Source organism: Bufo gargarizans, chromosome 3 (assembly GCF_014858855.1).
Source record: "Bufo gargarizans isolate SCDJY-AF-19 chromosome 3, ASM1485885v1, whole genome shotgun sequence".
In the NCBI taxonomy this organism is placed as follows: domain Eukaryota; kingdom Metazoa; phylum Chordata; class Amphibia; order Anura; family Bufonidae; genus Bufo; species Bufo gargarizans.
Window position 1 is genome coordinate 365931918 of NC_058082.1, and position 25995 is coordinate 365957912.

At 46.4% G+C, this 25995-nt stretch overlaps 1 protein-coding gene across 2 annotated transcripts in view; it reads right to left on the bottom strand.

Annotated features, from left to right (window-relative positions):
* Positions 1 to 16854, bottom strand: part of ARID1A (AT-rich interaction domain 1A) — a 44991-nt gene extending 28137 nt beyond the window's left edge. The window contains exon 1 of one of the 2 annotated variants that reach the window (XM_044288058.1): positions 15267 to 16854. In XM_044288058.1, the coding sequence (XP_044143993.1) occupies positions 15267 to 15929 (663 nt within the window). In that variant the 5' untranslated portion in view covers positions 15930 to 16854. The remainder of the gene's footprint in view (positions 1 to 15266) is intronic. The other variant, XM_044288059.1, reaches the window with a different exon arrangement.
* Positions 16855 to 25995: the final 9141 nt, after the last annotated feature.

Genomic DNA, 25995 nt, shown 5'->3' on the forward strand with positions numbered 1-25995 from the left:
CAGACATGGATCTCACGCAGACAAACAAACATGAAAGGGGTTCTTCCCTCTTGTCAAGTTACTTTTAGCCTTATAACCCTACCCATATTATTTTCGCTATGGTGTCCTCTCCCTAGTCACAATTTATTTTCCTTTACCGCTCCTTGTCGGGGGTTACGGCCACCTCTGCGATAATATAGCGGTGGGCTGCGCATGGGTGTTGTCATTTCTTCCTTGCTCTCGCCTGTGCTGGAGGAGACCATGGTGGAGTGCATATTTGCACAGGCACAGCATCTCCCAACCCAGCCACAGCTCGGCATTGCAATAGTAATCAATGAAACGTGCCGTAGCTCAGGATCATTTTATAAAGCAATGCAGAGTGCAAGCTGCTGCTTACAGGCTTGTTAGTGTCAGCAGACTGTCGCTTACCTGTACTTTCAAAGTGGAAGGTACTGCCCACACAAAAAACAAGAAGCGGTGAGCTGTGGCAGGGTAACGGAGGGGAGAGGATACAGTGGCGACAACTGCTGAACGCTATGCTGATCGGTCTGTTTTAGAAGGAAACCTGCCTGTGTAAAAAGAACCCGAAATCCAGTTTCGAACCAGTGAAAAGAAAGTCAGTGAATTTTTAATAACCGGCAGCACATGGTTGGCGTTCTTGGGCAGTCCAAGTCTCCCGCAGACCCATTCACCTAAACCAAAATTAGAACAAGCTGCAAATTTCTTCTGCGCGACAGAGTCGAGTCTTTCCTTTATATGTGCTCTGCCATTTATAACCTGTTCCAGTCTTTGGCTTTAAAACCCACAACCAAAAGAACTGCGCTCACTATGGGCAGATAATTTGCCAACATAATAGGACCTTGAGGGTGAGTTTGCATCAGGTTTTACCACCTATTTGATATACATGTTGGGGGGAGGATACAAAATGTGCACACCCCACCCCAATGGAACTCTATGGTGAATGGATGCCACCATTTGGCATCAATCTGAGGCATCTGTTTAACATACACGGTTTTGTATAAACGGATGGAAAAAAACCGCGATTTGAACCAAGCCTTCTAAGTGGAAATAATCAAGCATCCCTGGATTTCTTCACCTACTAATGACTAGCCAGAGGCCAAGGTATCCTGCCTGTAAACATCACCCTTTCTATATGTCAGCACAACTTAATATTGTCATGGTGGGGGGGGGGGGAAGCAGTATGTGTGCACTCAAATACTGGACGCAAAAGACATCCCACTTTGCCAGCAGTTTACGTGTTCATTTAGGGCTCCATAAGAAGGAAGCATTCTCCCACAACCACTAACTAGCTAGCCCGCACACATAAATCTAGTCGTACATCTAGCAAGCACGGTACGCTGCTTTCTGTGGATTGGTTCCCATCTTTACAAACGTCATCCCTCATCCAGGCCAGAGCAGAGCACTGCCTGGGGAAGGCACAGAAGAAAAGCTGACTGGGTGAGCACTTTTGCAGCCTGCGTAAGCAAGTAGCTTGTGTGATTCTGAACCGACTATAGAAGCAAAACCGATTGCAGTCAGACATTTTATTGCACAAATGCCTTAGTGTGCGGTGTGACAAGGGGAAATTTACAAGTTTTGCATTTATACTTCCCATTTAGTAGCCTAGGCCAGGTGTGGTTCCAGCAAGATCAAGAATACTGGACCAAAACTGGGTTTGCAGTTTTTTTGCTTTTGCATGAAAACCAGTGTTTTGCTGTGCAATTTATAAGCACATCTTAGCGTGGGTTCACACTAGCATTAGGGATTCCATTATGGCTTTCCGTTATAACATGGGTATAACGCAAAATAACAGAATGCAAAACAGAAGCCTTTAAAAAAGGAATTCCGTTTGCTTTCTGTCTTAATTGAAGTCTATGGGAAAGCATAACAGATCCGTCTGGGTCCCGTTATGCAATACGGAAAACAGTCATGTCAACAGGGCTTTGTTTTCCGTCTTGCATAACGGAACCCAGACGGATCCGGTTTGATTTCCATAGACTTCTATTAGGACAGAAAGCAAACGGGAAGCCTTTTAAAGACTTACATTTTGCATTCCGTCATAACACGTCTATGGGCAGAAGAATGGATCCGTCCTTCTGTCTTATGGATTCCGTTATAACGGAAAGCCATAACGGAATCCCTAACGCTAGTGTGAACCCACCCTAAATTGCACTGGAAAAACTGAAATTTTCTAAAAAGCCATGTAGTTCAGAAGATGCATTGTATTTCTGCACAAAAAAACTGCAGCCAGCACCATAAACGTTGTAGTGGAGGGAGCTACTAAAGCACTGCTTCCTCCACTACAACATTGGCGAAGCTACACCAAAGTGCTGACTGGTGGGGTGCAGGGCCTCTGCCAACGTATCACTTGCTAAAGGTAGGACAACACCTTTAAAAGGGTTCTCCCACAAATCGTTAAATAAAGCCCATAATCATGATTTTAAAATGCTGACCCCAGATATGTTAGTATAGTGCCACCTGCTGTTTCTATAGGGATGCTTTTCTATGTCCACAGTGGACACATGTGGAGTTTTGCTTCTCTGCTCCTTCGGGTATGCAGATCACGTATAATTACAGTAACGCAGTCTAACTTTCTTATCACTTGCTCAGTCTCATCTGGGAAGCAAAAGACAGCAGCTTCAGATGCAGCAGGCTCACCACACCAGGGATACCTCCATACACCTGGAGAAGCAGAGGGGCAAAAGTGAGAAGGCGGACACAAAGACAGTTCAAGAGAAACAGCAGGTGGCGGTATACTAACAATAATCCATGTACAAGCATTTTTTTTAAAATCAGTAAATATAATAAAATTATGATCTGGATGTAAAGTTAAATTTTTTGGGATAACCCTTTTAAAGATTAAGGGTGGCCATACGAAAGTGAATTTCGACTGAACCTGACAATTACAAGGGGACCCGCTCCCCATCTAATGTGCATGGTGGTGTCCCAATTACTTCCTGGCAATCACCTGCTGGTCGGTGGAGGAAACACATTGACGATCTCCTCCACAGTAAGGGGAGGAGTGACGGCTAATATCGCTCTTCCCAATACAGGCTTGTTGTTTGCTGGCAGCAGAGCATGCTTAGACAGCGCAATTTGCTGCCGGCAAATGATGATTTAGGTGCCTATGTTTCACTCATTCATCAGATAAAATCGGCGGCACCTTTACGCCACTAGATGTATCGCTAACGAGCATTCCTATGACTAGTGCATATTCTCACATACAGAATTACTGCTAAAAGCAGAAGCCATAGAACAGTAGGGGCAGAAAACTGTACACAGGACTAGTACATGCAATGGTGTCTGGAAACTGATGCCACAAACAGATCTAACATAAGGAGTTCCAATAAATGATTAAATGACAGGACCACAGTAACGTTCCTCTGAAAACGTGTCACCGCGGAACTGAAATATGCCAGGAGAAACTGGTCAGACAATTTAGCAGATGGAAGAGAATAATCCACCATGCTGCAAATTCAAGCTGAAGACTTTACCCAAGAAGTACTATAACCAGCATTGTAACGCAAAGGCAGATGGTTATGTGTGTTCTTTGCGAAACGCTGGGTTCACATCACGTATTCACCCTATATTTAACATATACATGGGGGGCAGCTTTGCCATCTTGTAGTGTCCAGCAAAGACAAAAAAACATTAGATTATTTTTTTACAATGTAACTGGTGATGGATGCCACTGTATGGCATCTGGTTGACATAGGTTTTTTGCCAAATGTAAGACAAAAATGTGATGTGACCCTAGCCGAATCAGGATCATGTTACCTTTTGGCTATGCAATCAGGTATTTTGTTACCCATTAAAGGTCAAAAGTTCCTTAACCCTAGAACGGGTAACATTTACTAATAAAACCCAGATAGCGACGGTATGTCTAGCAAACCTGATGCTGACTGTGGACTTCAGCGTAGAGTATGGTTGTAAACATATGGGCTGAGCGGCAGTTGTCGCGGTTGGCCCACTGATGGCATATCATTAGGATATGCCATCAATGTCACATAGGAGTGGGTCCAATCTAGAGAACACACGTATTCATTGCTATGGGAGCTCCACATATAGCCACTCAGCTATTTTTGGAAGTCTTATGGAAGTGAATGGAGAGTGCACCATGCAATAGCGGCCACCTCTCCAATCACCGCTATGTGACTGCTGGAAATAGAGCCACCTCTCTGCAGTTTTCATAACTCCCATAGTGGTGATTGGAGGGCAGCTGTGCATGCAAGGCTGCTCTGTTCACTTTGGAGAGAGGGGAGTGGGTCCAAGATACACACCAGACATGGACAATATTCCAATGTCCCAGATGGCAACACCTCTAGCATTGCGAGGCTTTAGAGCAGCCATCATGAGCCATAGTCACATTCTGGAAGGGATTTTTGTAGAAAAAAGTTTTAAAGACACGATCTGTGACCATGACCTATTGTTACACATCATCTTGTATCTGCTATACAGAGAATCCTGCCTGTGATTAAACTGAGAACTGCTGAAAATAGACCTCCACTGAATAGCCAGGCTTAGAGGCTAGTGTGAAAACACTGGGTTTTAGGCCAGCAGCCTCCTAGAAGTTAATAGGGCAAGGGACTGACATGTACTACCACCCCAGAGAAAGGACTTTTAAACCCTTCATTCTTAAGATCTAGAGTAGCTAGTGCCACCTTGAACTGATATTTATCAACTTTGCTGTGGATAGGTGACAAATTGTGGGAGAAATCCTTTAAAGGGGTTGTCCAGGAGCTTTTCAGCTGACCTTCCTTAGGTCGCCAGCTCTACAGAGGGAACCAATCTAAGGCTACTTTCACACTAGCGTTCTGAACGGATCCGCTCATATTAATGCAGACGGAGGCTCCGTTCAGAACGGATCCGTCTGCATTAAAATGGCAAAAAAAAAGCTAAGTGTGAAAATAGCCTCGGACGGATCCGTCCAGACTTTCAATGTAAAGTCAATGGGGGACGGATCCGCTTGAAGATTGAGCCATATTGTGGCATCTTCAAACGGATCCGTCCCCATTGACTTACATTGTAAGTCTGGACGGATCCGCACGGCCAGGCGGACACCCGAACGCTGCAAGCAGCGTTCAGCTGTCCGCGCGGAGGCGAGCGGAGCGGAGGCTGAACGCCGCCAGACTGATGCAGTCTGAGCGGATCCGCTCCATTCAGACTGCATCAGGGCTGGACGGCTGCGTTCGGGTCCGCTCGTGAGCCCCTTCAAACGGAGCTCACGAGCGGACACCCGAACGCTAGTGTGAAAGTAGCCTTACCTGCTCACTGCTGCTCAGTTCTTGCTGCTTTAGTCCCTTTTGTCAACATTGGATTTGCCAGGGAACATTGGTAAATTATCTGTCATTGGAAGGAGGGACACATGTGACTCCCAGCACAATGTTGACAAGTGGGATAGGGGCAAGCCGAAGAAGCCAGAACCCAGTGGCATGGAGCAAGTATTGCTTCCCTTTGCAGATCTGGCAACCTGGACTATCTCCTGTATATATAGTGATGTGGGAAAACACCAAGTGTTGGCGCCCAGCGGAGACCTAAAACTGGTTCACCCACTATACTAATTTATAGCCCAGTGGTTAGCGCTGGTATCCTAGGTTCAAACCAGACTCCATCTGCATGGAGTTTGTATATTCTCCCTGGATTTCCTCTGGGTACTGCGGCTTCCTCCCATACTCCAAACACATACCGATAAGTAACAGACTGAGGCCCACTGGAGACATTGAATAACAGTGTCTGTAAAGCGCTGCGGACTATACACTTACATTTGGGTATGTCCACATGTGCTGGAATTGACGCAGCAACTGAGTAAGAATTCCACATTGAATTCAAAGCGGAGGTCATAACACATCAGGGCAAGTACATCAGGTGACTGGTAGAGTATATTGCATTATTTTTTTTATTACAACCGGAACTATTCTAAACGGATGCAGCCGCTTGTATTACTCAAACGGATGCGTTTTCCTCCGGTTTTGAGATACTCTGCCGGATCTCAAAACCGGAAAGGAAAACGCAGACGTAAAAGTAGCCCAACACAGGCAGCACTTGCTGTGTATGGAGTGGGCTGAGCCACAGAGGTGTAACATGTATGTCACATGCCTCAAAATGTTAAACAATTTCCCTGAGATATTCCACAAATGCGGATATACCCTTATGGTTTAACAAACATGCCACTTGGTATACAAAATATAAATCAAGATGCAAAGCAGTGATGGGGTCAAAAGTCACCCAAAAGGTCTACAAGGTCCTCAGATATTCATGTAGCAGGGGCTTGGAGATGCTCTGTATTGCTCACACAGGCACCTGCATACTCCAAAATACATAAAAACCCACAAAACCCAATAAAAAAAAATATATAAAAAAAAAAGTATATGTAGGCATACATAATGTCACCATTTATGTAGGGAAAATAAAAACCACAACTATTCATCGTAATATTCTGTCACCTGTAACATTTTACATCACCATCTACAGAATGGTGTATGCATTTGTGTGTGGGGAAGTTATACATATGACTTTTTTTCAAAAACATTTTTTGGGGGGGGGGGGTTTACAAGATGACCAATAAAACCTTCATAATGTAAATGTAATTTTTTCCCCCTATGGCATTCACCACAAAAATCGATAAAGATTTATATTTTAAATAGTTTAACAGGACATTTTCAGATGTAGCAATTTTCTTTTTATATCCAAAATTGGGAAAACTGGTGATTTGAATAATTTTATTTAAAATTTTTCATTTTTTTACCTTTAGTTGCCCTTTTGGGGGACCTGAATTATTAAATCCTTTGATTCATTATATTATTGTACACTACTGAAGTTCATGGGATTTTTACTAGCCTCCTATTAATTCCTGCCTGAAGCAAGGCTTAGGCTCCATTCACACGTCCGCAATTTCGCTCCGCATTTTGCGGAACGGAATTGCGGACCCATTCATTTCTATGGGGCAGAACATTAGTGCCGACAATGTGCGGTCCGCAAAATGCAGAACGCACATTGCCGCGGTCAGTGTTTTGTGGATTCGCAAAACACGTTGCAAATGTGTGAATGGAGCCTTAATAGGGAGTTTGCTACAGCAGGTCTGGGAGCCTTCACAAAGCCCCAGGCTGCCAAACAAACTGATCCTTGTGATTGGCCAAGGTGGTTCCAATTGGAGCATTTAAGGCGATAGTAAGGAACCATTGGCAATGAGTAGAGAGGACTCCCCTGCATAACAGAAACGGGAAGGATCAGTTTTGCAGCCCATAGACTTCTATTATAATGGAATGGCTCTAAAGGCATTCCGTTATGCAGTCATAGAAATGCGTTACGGTCCGTGGTAACGGAATCCATAACGCAATTCACCTTTAACCAAACGAAGTGTGAACGAATTTCAAAATAGGAAATTCGCTCATCTATAGCCGTGAGTAAGGAGCTTTATTAGCCAGGTCAACCGCGATACTGCTCATGCTCCTCAGGGCAGGGAAAGACTCAGGCACGGAAATACGCCTGAGACTCTTTACAAAGTGTAAAAATTGCTTGTACGGCAATCTATCATACCTTTTGGTAGCACAGTGAATTGTTATTAACTATTGAGCTACAGCCAGTCAAAAGAAACATACCGAGCGGCATGTATTCTTGTAGACAGCAAGTGTCACCAGAAAGTTGATGAGAACATACCACCAGCGTCGGCATTTTAGGTTTTTAAAATCAACAAATCATTAAACTTCCCGCACAAAAAGATAAAAAGGAGCGGCTAAAATATACCAGACAAGTCGCACACATTTTATGCAAATAGACACTCCCCTCTGAAGTTGGCACCAGGCCTCCCATCAGACTGTTCCTATCCAACCAAGCACCCAAATTACACCCCACAGCAGAATAAAAATGAGATCTTGCTGGTTATTACAAAACTGTTTAGCCATGACTATATAGAGCCCTGCACGCTGATCAGCTATTATAACCATCTAAGGCCTCATGCACACGACCATGCCATTTTTTGCGGTCCGCAAATTACAAATGCCTTCCGCAATTTGCGGAACGGAACAGAAAGCCCATTATAGATATGCCTATTCTTGTCCGCAAAAAGGACATGTCTCAATTTTTGCGGGGCCGCGGAACGGAGCAACGGATGCTGACAGCACAAAGAGTGCTGTCCGCATCGTTTGTGGACCCGTTGAAATAAATGGTTGCTGCTGGCAAACCACCATACAACATGGGGGCAAGCGATGGCATAGCAATGACTCCTCCCTAAGTTGTGGAGGAGATCGCTGCATGTAATAGCAGAGGTCTCCTCCACAAGTGATCGCCTGTCTCACTGGGCTGTGTAATACTTGCTGTCCTATGTCGTTTTTGCAGCTCCCATTCTTTGCTATAGGAGCATGCCAGCCACTTGGCCGTTTCTGCAACTCCAGGTTGGCTCTTACTGTGGGTTAATAGTATAATTACAGCATAACCAAATACGTATATTGAGATTTTACATCTGAACAATAATAAAAAAAAAGTATATATATATATATATATATATATATATATATATATATATAATTTTTTCCCATTGCCTGAGCTGAGCGACAAATGTATACTACTATATATGATCTACGGCTATATTTCTGCCATTTTGGGAGATGGAATGAACAAAACCTTTTCTTCTTATGGTGTTCTGCACTTAGAATACATAAAACATGTTCATTTTATAGTACAGGTTTTTACAGTCATGATTAAATTTGTATACTTTTAATTTTTTTATATCTTTAACAAATAAAATATAGTTTAAGAAAGTGTTTATATTAGGCTACTTTCACCGTCGCATTTGGTGCAGATCCGTCATGGATCTGCACAGACAGATCCACACCAACAATACAACCGCATGCATCCGTTCAGAACGGATCAGTTTGTATTATCTGTAACAGTTAAAAAGGATCCATCTTGAACACCACTGAAAGTCAATGGAGGACGGATCAGTTTTCTATTGTGCCAGTGAAAACAGATCCGTTCCTATTGACTTAGGGCTCTTTCACACTTGCGTTCTTTTCTTCCGGCATAAAGTTCCGTCGTCGGGGCTCTATGCCGGAAGAATCCTGATCAGTTTTATCCTAATGCATTCTGAAAGGAGAGAAATCCGTTCAGGATGCATCAGGATGTCTTCAGATGTCTTCAGTTCCGGACCGGAAAGTTTTTTTGCCGGAGAAAATACCGCAGCATGCTGCGCTTTTTGCTTCGGCCAAATATCCTGAAGACTTGCCGCAAGGCCAGATCCATTGAAAGGCATTAATTCGGATCCGGCCTTAAGCTAAACGTCGTTTCGGCGCATTGCCGGATCCGACGTTTAGCTTTTTCTGAATGGTTACCATGGCTGCCGGGACCCTAAAGTCCTGGCAGCCATGGTAAAGTGTAGTGGGGAGCGGGGGAGTAGTATACTTACCTTCCGTGCGGCTCCCGGGGCGCTCCAGAGTGACGTCAGGGCGCCCCAGGCACATGGATGACGTGATCGCATGGCACGTCATCCATGCGCATGGGGCGCTCTGACGTCATTCTGGAGCGCCCCGGGAGCCGCACGGACGATGAGTATACTGCTCCCCCGCTCCCCACTACTACTACTATGGCAACCAGGACTTTAATAGCGTCCTGGATGCCATAGTAACACTGAAAGCATTTTGAAGACGTATACGTCTTCAAATGCTTTCAGTACACTTGCGTTTATCCGGATCCGGCGTGTAATTCCGGCAAGTGGAGTACACGCCGGATCCAGACAACGCAAGTGTGAAAGAGCCCTAACATTGTGTGTCAGGATGGATCCGTTGCCTCCGCATTGTCAGGTAGACCCCAAAACACTACGTTTTAGTGACCGCCTGCAGAGCGGAACAGAGGCAAACTGATGCATTCTGAGCGGATCATTTTCCATTCAGAATGCATTAGGGCAAAACTGACCTGTTTTGGACTGCTTGCGAGAGCCCTGAGCGGATCACAAACTGAAAGCCAAAACACCAGTGTTAAAGTAGACTTACCGTTTTTTTTTTTTTCCACTATGTGACCACTTTATCACCAATATACTACACTGCAATACTTCAGCAGTGTAGTGTAGTATAACGCTAGTCTTTTACACTAACATGCATCCTATTAAAGAGGTTTTTCAGAATATCGATATCAGATCAGTGGTGTCCAGCATTCTTGCCAAGTAGCAGCCCCTTCAAACAGATAAACGGGATGTCGAGATTTGGATCTCCACCAATCTGAGGCTACTTTCACTGAATCTGATAGGGATCAGCAAAAACGCTTCCGTTACCGATAATACAACCATCTGCATCCATCATGAAGTCCATTGAAAGTCAATGGGGGACGGATCAGTTTTCTATTGTAGCAGAGAAAACGGATCTGTCCCCATTGACTTGCAATGGGGGTCACGCCAGATCAGTCTTGCTCCACATCCCAGGAAGGAAAACAAACTACAAAATGTTGTGGTTCACTCTCCGGTCTGGAAACACAACTGAACAGAACTGAATGCATTTTGCTGCATTCAGTTCAGTTTTGTCCCCATTGACAATGAATGGGGACAAAACTGAAGCGTTTTTTTCCGGTATTGAGCGCCTATGATGGATCTCAATAACGGAAAACTAAAACGCTAGTGTGAAAGCAGCCAGATAGTGATGCCATATCCTGAGGGTTGGCCATCAATATCCAATCCTGGAAATCCCCTTTAAAGGCAAGGCCTACTCTGAATAAAAAGATGGCAGACCAGGAGGCACTTACTACGCACCCAGCTGCTATGGAAATCCATCAGCACCCAGAGATTACACTGGTTTCCAAAAAGGTAACATCCAGAACCCATTGTAACTTTGGCATCTGAGGAAATCGGAGAGAGTCTCTGATCTTGGCTGTCACTGGCATGTTCCCACTGTGCATGTACATTAGGCCTCATGCACACGACTGTTCTGGTCCACATCCGAGCCGCAGTTTTTGCGGCTCAGGTGCGGATCCATTCACTTCAATGGGGCATCAAAAGATGCGGACAGTACTCAGTGCGCTGTCCGCATCTGTTGCGTGGCCCCTGCGGACAAGAATAGGCATTTCTACAATGGGCTGTCTGTTCTGCAGATTGCGGAAGGCACACAGACGGCTTCCATGTTTGGGGGGGGGGGGGGGGGATGAGCAATTTCCGGCCCACAGAAAAACGGAACGGCCGTGTGTATGAGACCTTAGAAAGGAATCCCTTTCCCAACTTACATGTACTGTATGTGATAATGCTGAAAGGGGTTAAACTGAACAAATGGAAACAAAAGGTGAGGGTGCAGAACCTCCATTACTAAAAAAGTTTTACACCACCATTGTGCATAAAAAAAAATAAAAAATAGGAGCAAATAATGATGTGTGACATATTTGAACATGAATTTGCACCTTTTTAAGCTTCAGAAATTGTTTATAAAAGGGTGGGCGATTTCACATACCGTAATATTCACCAGATAGTTGCTTAAAGAGGACCTTTCATTGGCCCAAAGATTGTAAGAACTATCAGGCTGTGTAGAGCGGCGCCCCGGGATCTGACTGCACTTACTATTATTCAGGGCGCCGCTCCGTTCTCCCGCTACGTCCCCCGGTATTTTCGCTGACTTGGTTATACTAGGTGGAGTCTGTCCCGTTTCTCTTTGGACGTTCCCTTCTCCCATGCTGTGAGCTATGTGCTGCTCTTGGACAGCACTACAGCCTGGGAGAAGGAACGCCCAGGGAGAAGGGCAGACTCCGCCTAGTATAACCAAATCAGCAAAAATACTGGGGGACATAGCAGCGCCCCAGAATAGCAAGTGCAGTGGCTCCCGGGGCGCCGCTCTACACAGCCTGATAGTTATATTACAATGTTTGGACCGATGAAAGGTCCTCTAAGTTACAGCTGAAGTGTACACCAGCGTGTAGACTTTAGTATCTTGCACATGGTAGAGCAGAGATAGGCCGAATTTATTAAGGGGCATCTTAAAATAAAGCAGGTGCATCTCACACCATTGCAGGGAGATGAAGACTGGCATGTGGGTACACCTTTGATAAGTGTCCCTCAATGAGTGTCTCTGAACATTTTCAAATGGTAGAAGACAGGTGTCCTTGAAAGTGGTTGTGAAATGTGTGGCAAAGCAGTTAACGGCTGTACAGAGATAAACCGCTAGATCAGCAGGCGTCCGACCCAGTTATCACCCACTACAAAAATGGGGGGCTGAATAGAAGGAAGACTGGGCATGTGCACCACCGGTCCAGTCAAAGTCTATGAACACCGCACTATCTCCAGCAGTGCAAGCACAACCATCGCTCCATTCATACAGGGGAAAAAGACCTCCATTCTCAATTTGGGGTCTGACTGCTAGCCCATCACCAACCTAACAGTTACCCCCTGGCCACTATGAAAATTAAATCATTTAACCCGAATATAACAGTACCCATACACATTACATGGAAGTCTACCACCTACTTACTATGTATGGGGGGGTGCCTCAACTTTCTGATGACTGCAAATCATTAACAGATATATCATGTTCAAGATAAAGCTCTACTGGAGTCTGCCACTGGTGTGAGGAGTCACCTCATACTTTGCAATAAGGAAAGAGCCGAAGAAAATATAAATAAATAGGCATTAAATGTCTTCCAGCAGTGAGAATCCCAAAAACTACCATCAACTGACATTTCTTCACATCATTCACACGCCGGCTTTTGACAAATCTGAAGCTGAGTTTTCAGCGCCATTTTCAAATTGTTTTGGCAAAAAAAAATAAAAAATTCTCTGGTTCCATAAAATCTAATTATGATAACCACTTATCATGGTAGGGGACAAGGGTAATCTCCAGGAGACCAACAATGTAAAATGCTCATTTTCGCCGCTGCACTCAATGGGTGTCCATTGATTTCTTTCAGTTCTCCTTACGGGAAGAGTTACACAACCAGCGGTCTTCTAAAGCAGAAAGTGGCCACCGATTGGGGTCTAAACGCCAGATTCTGACTGGAAACCATTTACTTCATAAAGTCCTAAGAGCGCAGCGTTAAAGGGTCACTAACCATAGAACTAGGGATTTGGTTACTTTAAGGGAGCAACCAGTTCAGAAAACTCATTTATGAGGTAGTCAAGAGAGTGTCCTCCCGTTCATCTTGTGGACAGAGTGGAGAACAGATGTAAAGGGCATCCCACATTCATGGGAACCTGTTCTGTATTAGACAGTCCAACGACTGGAATGGGGAGTGTAATATACTTAATTCCCCCCTGGGGTGGCACTGCAGGAAGACATTGACAGGTTTGCCCACAGATTACAGCCAATCACTGGGACTTCGGTAGAGGAGCACTTAAGATCAATTTGATGTGAAAAGACCCTTCTAAAACAAAGAATTTGTCCAAAAACTGGCATTTGGGCACATTTCCGAATGCAATCATACCAGTAAACATGAACCTCATGCATATCAAGTCTTACATCACTATGAAATGTAGAAGTTTTCCAAAAATAAGACAGAAAAAAGCGTTATGGATTGCAAGTCTGACACTAGGGCGGAGTTGGAGGCAGGTTCCACTAGGTGAGGTATTGGGGGATATGGGGCACACTGCACTGAAGTGCGACATAAACCACACACGTAAAGTATTGTGCTTATGGCAAGGATGCTGCATCCATAGGCACAATGACCACGAAAACTACAGTCTGTAAAATCCCATGTGATAACTACATTATTTATACACCGTCACGTTTCCAAAATATACCCATTTCCATGGCCTTGAAGCACAATTGTCATCCGTCATAAAGGTGATTAAATACATGTTATTTTACTAGTGATATTTTCTGCTCATGCAAATGGAGTTATTAGTGCCATGTAATTTCCAAAATGCACTTGTCATCGCTTGCGGATGAATATACAGCGCTGCGCGACAGCACATGGAGCACCTATGGCTCCACAGTGGAGGGCCTACAATTCTTTATTACCATGTTGCATAGGAACAGTACAATCTAACACCTACAGCTTGAATACGTGGATACTCCCCATATAAATTAGACCTCAGGAAGCGGTGTACATTACCTCTAATCACATTCTCCTCCAGCTAGGGGTAATATCACTACCCTCAGTTATGGGTTTTGGGCAGCTGCTGGCAAAGCCATCTCATCATGACCACAACATGCTGCTCCTATGGACCATAATGACAGAAGAGCCATTGAAGACCGAGGGAGTAAAGAGATGCTAAAGTGTACCCGATGATCGGCTGGGCACTGCCATATTACAGAACTAGCCCCAATCAAGACAATGGAGGCTGAACCCTAGATCTCAGCGTCCATCACCTTTTGACCATTACTGGTCAGCCAACCAACAAGAATGTCTTCACCTTTATTAAGGAGCTGCTCAACCAAAAGGGTGGTGTGGCAAAGTGGGTTTTAGAAGTAGACCAAGATTTGGAGAGGCACCCACCCCTGCCCACATATAAAAGTGCCCATCATAGGATAAGAAGACAACATACAAGAGCAGATGGTTCTCCAGAGTTACCCACAAAGCTGGCTCTAAACTAGACATTCTTTAAACCATTCAATCCTAAACTAGAGGTCACCCCAAACTGACATGTGACACCTATTCTTTCATTGAATACTGACACTTCAGTGTAGACTGGCAATCCATTGTGTACCACCCCAGACTGTAGGACTGGTAATTGCAGACATCATCTAAGTGGTCATATGTATATTCTACTCCGTTAAGTAGGGAACTGGATAGATAACATGCTGTATGTCGCATCAGTGACAGATCTCTGGGCACAATGGCGGCCAGGCTCCTTGGATTTGAGGTGCAGGTTACCACTCAAGGCTGAATCTCATGGGGGGGGGGGGGGGGGGTAAATTACCATTTGGGTTTTGTCAAAACTGTATTAGAAGATGAGCACTTAGAAGGGATAAGAATTTAAAGCGTAGGCCAGCAATATGGGAACCTGGAGACTTAGTTAGCAGGCTGGCGCCCCAATAGTGGCAGAGATTTCCTTAGCGCCCAGCCTTTGGCCGCAGACTAATAACCTTCATGCGGGTGACATTGACTTGTGAATACACCACAATGCTCCATCCCAGCTAACAATGCCCACATACCCTGGGATGCCCCCATGTCAACACCAGGTCTCATTGTCTGCAGGCAGATGACCCTCTGACGATACTGGCTGCTGCTTCCTCGGTGGGACTACCCCGGTGCTGCTGGGGTTCCCCTTGTTGTGAGGTAAGTCTCCATGCCCCCCTCACATTGTTATCCCCACCACTCACATGGCTCTCGCCTCACACACATTTCCCTCCAATCTAAGGTCACTTCTGTCCTTCGTAATGCATTACCTGCGACGTCCTGGGCAGAGTCTGCCCACTGCTGCCGGGGCTCCCGGGCGGGTGCACCACTCTCTGACCTGCGGCCCAGCCGGCTCCATAGCCTTCGGGTCCTTTGTGCTGCTCCGAGTAGTCTCCTCCGGGGTAGGCCGGGTACCCCCGCCCTGGACTGGGCGCCGTCAGGAGCTGGTTCAGGGTCGGTGTAGCAGCTGCTGGCTGCGCGGGGCCGAATCGCGGCGGCGGAGGATAGGCCGGAGCCGGGGGCTTGCCCGTGGAAGCAGTCGGGCGAGGCGGGGGGTAACCCGGCTGGTAGGCCCGATTCGGGTAGGCCGGATAAGAGTTGTAGGCCTCGGTAGGAGGCGGATAGTCCAGGCCGGGGCCCGACTGGAAGACTCCCCGGCTGAAGGAGGAGAAACCGAATCCCCCGGGCGGGTGCGATGAGGCGGAGGAGGCCGCAGGCGCATCTCCTGGTTCCTGAAGCGAAGAGGTCGATGCCGCTCGGGTCCCGTTGGCTGCTTCAGGCGTGTCGGGGTCCGTGGAGGCCTGGGCCGGTGCCTCAGTCTGAGGCTCGGCAGAAGGAGGGGGGTCCCCGGGGCTCTTCTTTAATTCGGGACCGGCGGCGGGCGGGGTTCCTCCAAGGCTGGGGCCGGAGGCCGGTGCCACCTGAGCGGCCATGGAGCACTATGAGGAGGGAGGGGATGGAGGTGGCCTCCCCCCCAGGTGTCGGGCTAGTTTCGGGCAGGAGGGGAGCCGTTTAGTCGGACACGAGGCGGTGGAGAGGAGGAGGAGAGGCCATTTTACCGAGAGAGGAGGAGGAGAGACAGGCCGCAAAGCGCGGAGCTGGGAGTCCTGGACTGGGGGAGGCTGAGGCCGCAAGACCCGGCTGGTGGAGCACGAGGATGGAGCCGGGGTGGCAGCTTCCTGCACAAGGATCACACAGAGGAAACCTTGGCCTGGATCACCGGACGGGAAGAGCAGTCCTCTACTGCCTGGAATACTCTTCGGAGCTTGGGGAGGAAGGCTGCAAGTCCCGGAACTGGAGCGCGCGCACAACTGGCGACGGACCTCTGAGCGGGCACCAGGGGAAATAAAGCCTGGCAACTGGAGTACACGCCGGATCTGGAGGACTGTCACACAAGCATAGCAGAAGTGGATTTCACACAGGAGCTGGATGATCGCTTCATGCTCTAGCTACAAGGGGAGCACTGCCCCGAAGCAGTCACATAGCCGTGGCGCCCGTAAGACCCGGAGATGGGTCACTGTCTCACATGGGGAAGGCAAAAAATAAAATAAAGGGGGAAATGGGAGCTAGGGTACAGAATAGACAGTTGGGGAAAACACGGAGCTGGATTCAAGATGGCAGCACGGCGCTTTCATTGACTCTGCAAAGCCCGGAATCTGGAGTCAGTACAGGTGCAGGGACACAATGAAAAAGGAGAAAGGGCTGGCGCTGGATCACGGAGAATGAACCCTCATTTTCCTATAGGCTTATAAACAAGGAGAGATAGAGCCGGACAGTAAGACCTGGACCTGGAGATGAGATCCGGAGTCATCCGATCGTCTCCTATTAACTGACAACCAAGTCGATCCGGGCAGTAAGACCCGGGGCGGAGCGCGGGAACCCGAAGGGAGGTGGATCACGTGATGGCGCAAGGGCGTGCAGAAACGTCGCTACGTCACAAGGTGTGTGTGTGCTCAGCACTGATCTTCATTGTGTTCTAACGAAGTACCGTGAGGCGCCCTGAGCATTGTGCACATATGTGTGCGTGGTCACATGGCAGCAGTCGTGCGCGCGCTCATAAAGCTCCCATATGTCGCTCTGTAACTGTTAGTGACTTTGTCAGGGGGCTGTTTATTAGTACACGGGCCATTGCCGCAGCCAATGGGACTGCTACTCCTGTGACCCCCAGACGCAGGCACAAAGAGCTTGGAGCGCCGGGCCGGGGGGAGGGGCGCTCTTCCCCGGATCTTCATTCTTAATCACACTGACTGGCCGGGCTGCCCCATGATGCACCGCGGCAGAGCGTGGCAGCTCCCAAAACCCGGAGAGTGAGGGAGTGCGGAGGGCGGTAATGTGGGGCTCTAGACAAAGGAGGGAGGAGGCTGCTTCAGCCAGGAGAGTGCAGGGAGCCACATTAGTGGACTTGAGGTCGATCACATGTCTCTGCCGACACATGTGCTTCCCTGTATGTACACAATGCTGCTGCTGACTGAGGGACGTCTTCCCACACCTCAGGGCTTCATGTGCATGGGAGAAATGCTCCATAGAAACCTGAGAGGAAGGCAAACGTAGAATTTAAAGGCTTAGTTCACATGAGCCGTGTTCCCACCCACACGCATAATATCTGGGCTGAATACTGACCCATACACAATACTGACCGGAAAAATGGCAGCGCGTTCGACCTACATGCGTTTTTCACACAAGACTGGCCCATTCAAGGCAGTGAAACAAATCTGAGACTGAAGGACCGTCCACTTCTCATTATGCAGAGTGGTATTTTTCAGTTTTTCTTCACATGTGTGAAAAACACACGAAACCTGATGACATCTGCAAGGGGAAAATTCTGAAGATCATCAGTTTTCCATGAAAATAACTTCTGCTGTGGATTTTGCTGCAGATTTCATCCTGTGCCTTACAAAAAGGTGAAATTTATAGCAAAAATCTGCACCACGTTGTGATGTGATCTGTGGATTATCTGCACAACCTTCACACCACACGTGGCAATAATGCTGTGGACTGTGGTGGATTAGATTTGTACATATCCCCCCGCGGAAATGTTCTGCAGCCATAGCCACACATTACTTATTAGCACGGGCCACTGCCGTGTCACTGATCTCTGCCGCTGGGTTCACCATTGGCAATACAGAGGGCAAAGTCCGAGGCAGGACCACACCATTTTGACTGTGGTGAATCTCGCCCTATTCTAGGGACGTGGAGGCCTCATCAGGTCTGGATCAAGTTGGCGGGGGGCCCTTGAATAACCCCTGCAACAGTGTTAGGCCTTATCCATGTGTTACATATGTCACACGAGCCAGGCGGCTTGCGTCAGAAAAAAATGGATGGTTTTGCACACACGTTCAATTAGTTTTTTTCTGCGAAAAATGCAGGCTATAGCATATGCTGCAATTTTTCCTGAACGCAGAGATGATGTCTGAAAAACGATGCTCATGTACACCGACCCATTGTAATGAATGGGTCAGGACTCAGGTGCGGAGGCTATGTGTTCACTACACGCATCCGGACCGAAAACATGTGTAAGAGCCTTAAAAGCATAGGTCATCAGTATCTGATCGGTGGGGATCCGACACACTGGACCCCCTCCGATCAGCAGTTTGAGAAGGCATCGGTGTTCTTCTCTCAGCTTACCAAGCACAGTGCTGTACACTGTATAGCGGTTGTGCTTGGTATCGCGCTCAGCCTCATTCACTTCTGTGGGGCTGTGCTGCGCCTAGGCCACGTGACCGATGAACGTGTCATCACAGGCCTAGGGAAAGCAAAAGGAAGGCCTCAGTGCTCACAGGACCTCCACGGCCTTCTCAAACAGCTGATTGGTGGGGGTCCCGGGTGTCAGACCCCCATCGATCAGATACTGATGACCTATCTAGAAAAAAAAATCTCGGAAAACCCCTTTAAGGCTTCATTCACATCACAATATTTGGACACATCAAGAGTATTCCCCGACCATCAGCCAAAATGTTAATAAAACTCAATATTGTGTGGTATACATTTCTTTTTTGTCATTTAAAGAGTTTATTAGGTTTTATCAGTTTTCAATAACAAAAGGTAAGGTGAATAGTAGAGTAGGAAATCGCGCAGTCGTCAGACCTACAAAGTAGCCGACCGTATAAGGCACAGATCGCTACAATAGACATCACACTACCAAACTCCGATGTGTCAGATATTTCAATGTCAAGACTAGTCAAGACTAGACACAGTTGAAACAATGATAAAGGCAAACTTCTGAACATATGATGTAAGATCTCTTCCAGGTAATTCCCAATTGAGACAGGAAAGGAAGAGAATAATAAGGTCACTATGACTACGTTCTCACAGCGTAATGTGAACACAGCCTAAAGCCTGGCTGAGGTTTGGCCAGATCGTGGTTAAGTGTTTGTAGGCCTGTGTAAAAGTGCTGCCAAATACCCGATGAATGGTTAGAGGGGTTTTCTCATCTCAGACAATGGGGGCATATTGCTAGGATATGCCCCCATTGTCTTATAGGTGCTGGGACCCGCTCCTATATTGCATGTGCATTCGCCCTCTATTCATTTCTATGGGACTGCCGAAAATAGCGGAGCGCTGGCTTTTTAATGACGGATGCAGATGGTTGTATTATCTGGACGGATGCGTTTGTGCAGATCTATGACGGGTCCGTACTAAACGGGAGTCTGAAAGTAGCCTAAGATGACTATATGAAGCATTCACTTCTATGGGAGAGTTGGGGATTAGCTCTTGGTGGTGGGCGGATCCCGGGAAATCTGGGGTCCTCCAGCCACAGCGCTCCCCGCTCCGTTCTCGATATAGGTGCAGGTCCCAGCGGTGGGACCCGCACCTATCAGACAACGGAGGCATGGCCTAGCGATACGCCCCATTGTCTAAGATGGGAATACCCCTTTAAATTCTTGTTCATTGGCAAATGGCATCTTTTATGCAGGCTAAAAATTAATTGTTTGCTGGGAGCAGATCATGTTGTCTAATCACGTTCTGCGGCCGGCAAATAATGATTCTGTACGGGGACGAGCAATGGTATTAGAGATCACTTCTTCCCATACTGTGGAGGAGATTGCTTCTTTCCTGACAATCATAAGGTATCTGTCAGTGTAGTACAGCCCTACCTTACACTGGATGTAACTGGTAACCGTCAGTAAAGACCACTGATATCAGTCTGTATGGAGACTGCACCACTATTGCCCATTGTCCGCAGCTGGATTTTTACATTCCTGATCTTCTCTTCAGCCATAGATACCCCATCTCCTCATTTCCTGATCATAATGGCATAATCTCTTCTAGTGCACATGTTCAAGGGGGATTTATCAGACCCTGCATTTCAGATTTCTGTGTTCACAAAGGTGCAAAAAATGGTGCTTTGCGACTTTTTGGGCTTACTTGAGCAAAATATATTACACATTTAGCATGTTTACATCACGTTTTTGAACATGGTTAGCCTGTTCAACTGGTTTAAGGGGACTTTCACACTAGCGTTCAAATTTTCCGTTTTTGAGTTCCATCACAGGGGCTCAATACCGAAAAGAAAAATCCGTTCAGGATGTCTTCAGTTCAACGACTCTTACGGTATTTTCTCCGTCCAAAATTCCAGAACACTTGCATTATTATCCATTGAAATGCATGAATGCCAGATCCGGCACCAAGTGTTTCGGCAAAACGGATCAGATTTTCTGGTCTGCACATGCACAGACCTTTAAAAATGCAAAAAAAAAGAAATTCAACATCGTTTTTCCGGGTGACATTGGAGAGACGGATCCGGTGTTTCAATGCATTTGTTAGACTGATTCGGATCGGCCTACAAGTGCTATCCGTTTGCACACGGACTTCCGGATCCGGCAGGCAGTTCCAGTGACGGAACTGCCTGCCAGATCTTCACAATGCAAGTGTGAAAGTACCCTAAACGGGTGATCCAGGATTCATATATTGACGTGCTGTCCTCATACTAGGTCAACAGCATCAAATCAGTGGTAGTACGACTCCCACCACCTCCACTGAACACCTGTTTGTCAAGGCCGCTAGCACTTCCTAGGCTAGTGACCTCACATTCATCGGCCCCAGTTGCAGCTTAGTCATATACAATGTATGGGGTTGTGATTGGTTAGCTGTGAGGAGGCCGCAGCATATGGGGCTTGATGACAGACCCCCACCAATCAGATATTGATGACCTATCCTGAGAACAGGCCATCAGTATAGGAGTCCTGGAAATCCAAGACCGTTTTATAAGTCACAAACATTGTCGCATTCTTATCCAGTACAGGGGTGGCGTAAATATCGTGTTGTTGGGATTGTCCAGGAAGGGGCGGACACCTTTACGTAATTGTCCTTCTGTGTGATGGCAGTGTGGTTCTTCACGGGGTTTTCCCATTGTAAACATTGATGCCATCAATGTCTGATCAGTGGGGGGTTGGGTCCGTTTTTTACATAAGGGCACTACTCCTGATCAGGTAAAGGCCCCATGCACACGGCCGTGTTTCACAGCCGTGTGCGGGCCGTGGAACCGCGGCCTGGATCCCTCCTGAGAGCAGGAGCGCACGGCGTCACTGGTTGCTATGACGCCGTGCGCTCCCTGCTGCTGGCACAGTACAGTAATACACTGGTATAGATCATACTGTATTGCGGCGGCAGCAGGGAGCGCACGGCGTCATAGCAACCAGTGACGCCGTGCGCTCCTGCTCTCAGGAGGGATCCAGGCCACGGTTCCACGGCCGTGTGCATGGGGCCAAAGTGTTGGGAACTACAACACAGACTTGTTCAGTTTAGTGCAATACCGTTTCAGAATAGTACTAGTTTGGGAGTTAGGCTGCGCTTGATTGAGCACCCTCTTCTTCCTATGCATTATGGCTCATCCACACAACCGTTGGTGTTTTGCGTTCTACAAACTGAGAATGTGCAAAACACAAATACCAGCCATGTGCGTTTCGCATTTTGGGGAATGGAACAGCCGGCCCATAACAGAACAGCCCTATCCTTCCCTGTAATGCGGACAGTAATAGGACGTTTTATTTTTTTGCGGAACGGACATATGGCCCCATTGAAGTGAATGGTTCCGCATACGGTCTGCAAAAAAATGTAGCGGAGAAAAAATATGCGCCTGTGCATGAGCCCTTAGGCCTCTTTCACATGACCGTTTTTTCTTTTTTCGTTTACGGGCCGTTTTTTGCATTTCGTATACGGAACAATTCATTTCAATGGTTCCGCAAAAAAAATACGGAATGTTCTCCGTATGCTTTCCATTTTTCCGTTCTGTTGAAGTCCTATTATTGCCTGCAAATCATGTTCCGTAGCTCTATTCAAGTCAATAGGTCCGCAAAAATAACGGAACACATACGGAAATGCATCCATATGTCTTCCGTATCCGTTCAGGTTTTTGCGGAACCATCTATTGAAAATTTTATGCCCAGACCATTTTTTTTCTATGTAATTACTGTATACTGTATATGCTATACCGAAAAACGGAACAGAAACGGGTATAACACAACTGAAACAAAAAAAAACGGAACAATGGATCTGTGAAAAACGGACCGCAAAACACTGAAAAAGCGATTCGCAAAACACAGACATTGGCAATGTGCGCATTTTTTTGGACCGCACATCGATGGCACTAGAATAGAAAATGCCTAATCTTGTCCGCAATTGCAGACAAGAATAGGACATTTTCTATTTTTTTGGGAACGGAATTGCGGACCCGGAAGTGCGGATCTGCATTTCCAGATCCGGACAGCACATAGTATGGCCCCATAGAAATGAATGGGTCCACAATTCCGTTCTGCAGAATTGCGGACGTGTGAATAGAGCCTTAGTGTGATCCCAGCAATCAGATCCTCACAGACCAGGTGTAAACACTATGGGAGAGATTTATCAAACTAGTGTAAAGTAGAACAGCTCCTTTGGAAAATAAAAGGAGGAATCTGATTGGTTGCTATGGGCATCTAATCCAGTTCTACTTTACACCAGTTGGATAAATCTCCCCCTATGTCATGTATGTGGATTTTGAAAAATCCCTTTAACTGCACTTCTGTTAATGAAAGATCCATATTGGATCAGCCTTCGTTTTGTGCACGCTGGAGCATGCCATAAGCATTTTGTTTTGGTGGAGTTTTCCTTCCATTCATTTCAGTCAGGAAGAATAAAAGGCAGGGGCACTGAATGTAAAATCCTGGGCTGTACCCCGTTGTGGCTAAGGTGTAAGTCCATGGTTTATCTATGCCAGGCGATGAAGGAGAAGTTCATGTACATGGCAGATATAGGATGTAGTAGAGTGTTGTGTACACAAGTAGATTTGATCTATTTACCTCCTTAGTGGTTTTTTTGCAGGGTTGTATGTTCCAGAAGGAAGTCCTTTGTAGCGTGCCCTAAGGGTATGTCCACATGTTCCTCTAGTGGTGTCACACAATGCACGTGCAAGCACAAATCAAGGAACAGAAGCAGTGCAATGAGGACAAGCTAGTGCTTCTGCAGGGAGCCCAGCTCTTCAACATGGTAACTACATCTTCTACAGTGTCCTTCTCATATGTGATGGACAGAAATCAGAATTACTCATTGGTGGAGGTCCAGTTGTGTCATCCCCTCTGATCACTAGAACAAAAAAAGCCGCTAAGCTTGCTAGTAAGCCTCTCCGGAGAAATGAAAAACGCTGACATATTGAAAGGGTGCTGCCGCCACTGACTGCCGTAACTAACTGAACAGAATGGAATGCTCCAAAATGCATTCTGTTCCGTTCCTGTACCGGAGAGCAAACCGTAGCATGCTGCAGTTTTCTTTCTGTCGTGGGATGCGGAACAAGACGGATCTATCATGACCCACAGTGCAAGTCAATGAGGACGGATCCGTTTTCTCTGACACAACAGAAAACTGATCCCTCCCCATTGACTTTCAATGGTGTTCATGACGGATCCATCTTGGGTGTGTTACAGATAATACAACCGGATCCGTTCATAACGGATGGAGATGGTTGTATTATCAGTAACGGAAGCGTTTTTGCTGAGCCCTGCCGGATACAGTAAAGACGCTAGTGTGAAAGTAGCCTAGAGTGTATGGGGGCCTCCAGATGGCAGAGATCAGGGAGAGAAGGATTGGGCTTCTCAGGGGAGGTTAGCAACTCACATCATATACATGGAAGAATTATGAGAGATGGCTGTTAGCCAAACAAGCACAGCCATCTGATGTGCATTGATAGCCTTAACTTCTTAAATACTTCTTTGCACTCAGGTGAGCAATACATATGTGAAATTGAGCTTCGTTTAGAAGGTGTGCTTCTGCTGGCAGACGGCCGGGAGTAAGCTACTTTCAGGCTATGGTTAACCAATATATAGGTAAGATGACTAGATGGCATTTACTAATATAGTCCTTCTATTAGGACGGAGCAAAACGGAATGCCTCTTAAAGGCTTCCGTTTTGCATTCCATCCTATGGATTCCGTTATGTTCCGTTATAACCCTGTATAACGGAAAGCCACAACGAAATCCCTAACGCTAGTGTGAACCCACCCTAAGTTTTACACATTAATAGCATTTTGAAACAAAAAATAAAATAAAGTTTTAGTGTCTCCATAGTCTGAGAGCCATAGCTTTTTTTATTTTTTGGACGATTGTCATAGGTAGAGTCAAATTTTTTGAGGGATGAGGTGACAATTTTGGGAGGCATATGGCCTTTTGATCGCTTGCTTTTGCACTTTTTGTGATGATAAGTGACAAAAAATTTATTTTTTGGCACTATTTTTTTTTTTTTTTTTTTTTAATGGTGTTCAGGGGATAGGGGTTAGGTCATGTGATATTTTTATAGATCAGGTTGCTATGGACGTGGCAATACATGATATGTATACTTTTTCTTATTTATTTAAGTTTTCCACAATAATAGCATTTTTGAAACAAAAAAAATAATGTTTTAGTGTCTCCATAGTCTAAAAGCCATAACTTTTTTATTTTTTGGCCGATTGTCTTAGGTAGGTCTATTTTTTTGTGGGATGACAAGGACCCTGTCAGGCTTACATACCACGGCAAGCCTGGATGCCTGTGTAAGGTGTCCAGTTGCCATGGTAACCATTGGGACACTGCCAAAGCAGCACCCAATGGGGGAGGGAGCTTCCTCGCTGTTAACCCTTTCCATACTGCGGTCTCTACGGGCCGTGGCATGGAGGGGGTTAAACAGCCATTATCAGTGCCAGCACCAATGTCGGACGTTACAGTAGATTGTCAGCTGTATGTTACAGCTGACAATCTAGTACCGCTCAACCATCCTGAATATTGTGGGGGTGGGGGGGGGGTCCCGCTTGGCCATCCTAAATTGGGGGGGGCTTGATCAACACAGCAGCGCAGTCCCGTTCTCCTCAACACTTACTGAGGAGATCAGAGCTTTGCTGCTGAACGCTGCGATTGATCAGTCAAATCTGACTGACCAATTGCAGCGATTCAAAGGCAGGGACCGCGCTGATTGAGCCCCAGCTCAGCTGTCCGTGACACCCGTTTACATGCCAGTGTCACGGAAAGTAACTTGCGGTGACACTTCGATCTCATGGCATACTGTGTACATCAATATGCGGTAACTAACACCACATCATCACATACACAGTACGTCATTGGTCGTTAGGGGTTAAACTCATTTTATTGAACAATAAACAAGCAAGGGACAGCAATGGACACAATCTGTTATAATGGTACATATGTTGCATACATTAGAAATTAAACGAGTACAGAAAGGAATTACAATCACTGTTGTAAATTAAACATAGCAGTGACAGTCAAGGGAGATGTGCACCACGCTCCCTGCACCTTCCAGAACATCTGCCAACAGTGTCTGTTTTTATATACTATATTCTCAAAAGGAATGGTTTAGTTCACTAGGGACTTCCATTGGCCAGGAGTCGGTGGGTGGGCTCCTATCCATCTTAAAGGGGTTGTCCAGGTTCAGAGCTGAACCCGGACATACCCTTATTTTCACCCTGGCAGCCCTCCTGAGCCTGGCATCGGAGCATCTCATGCTCCGATGCGCTCCCGTGCCCTGCGCTAGATCGCGCAG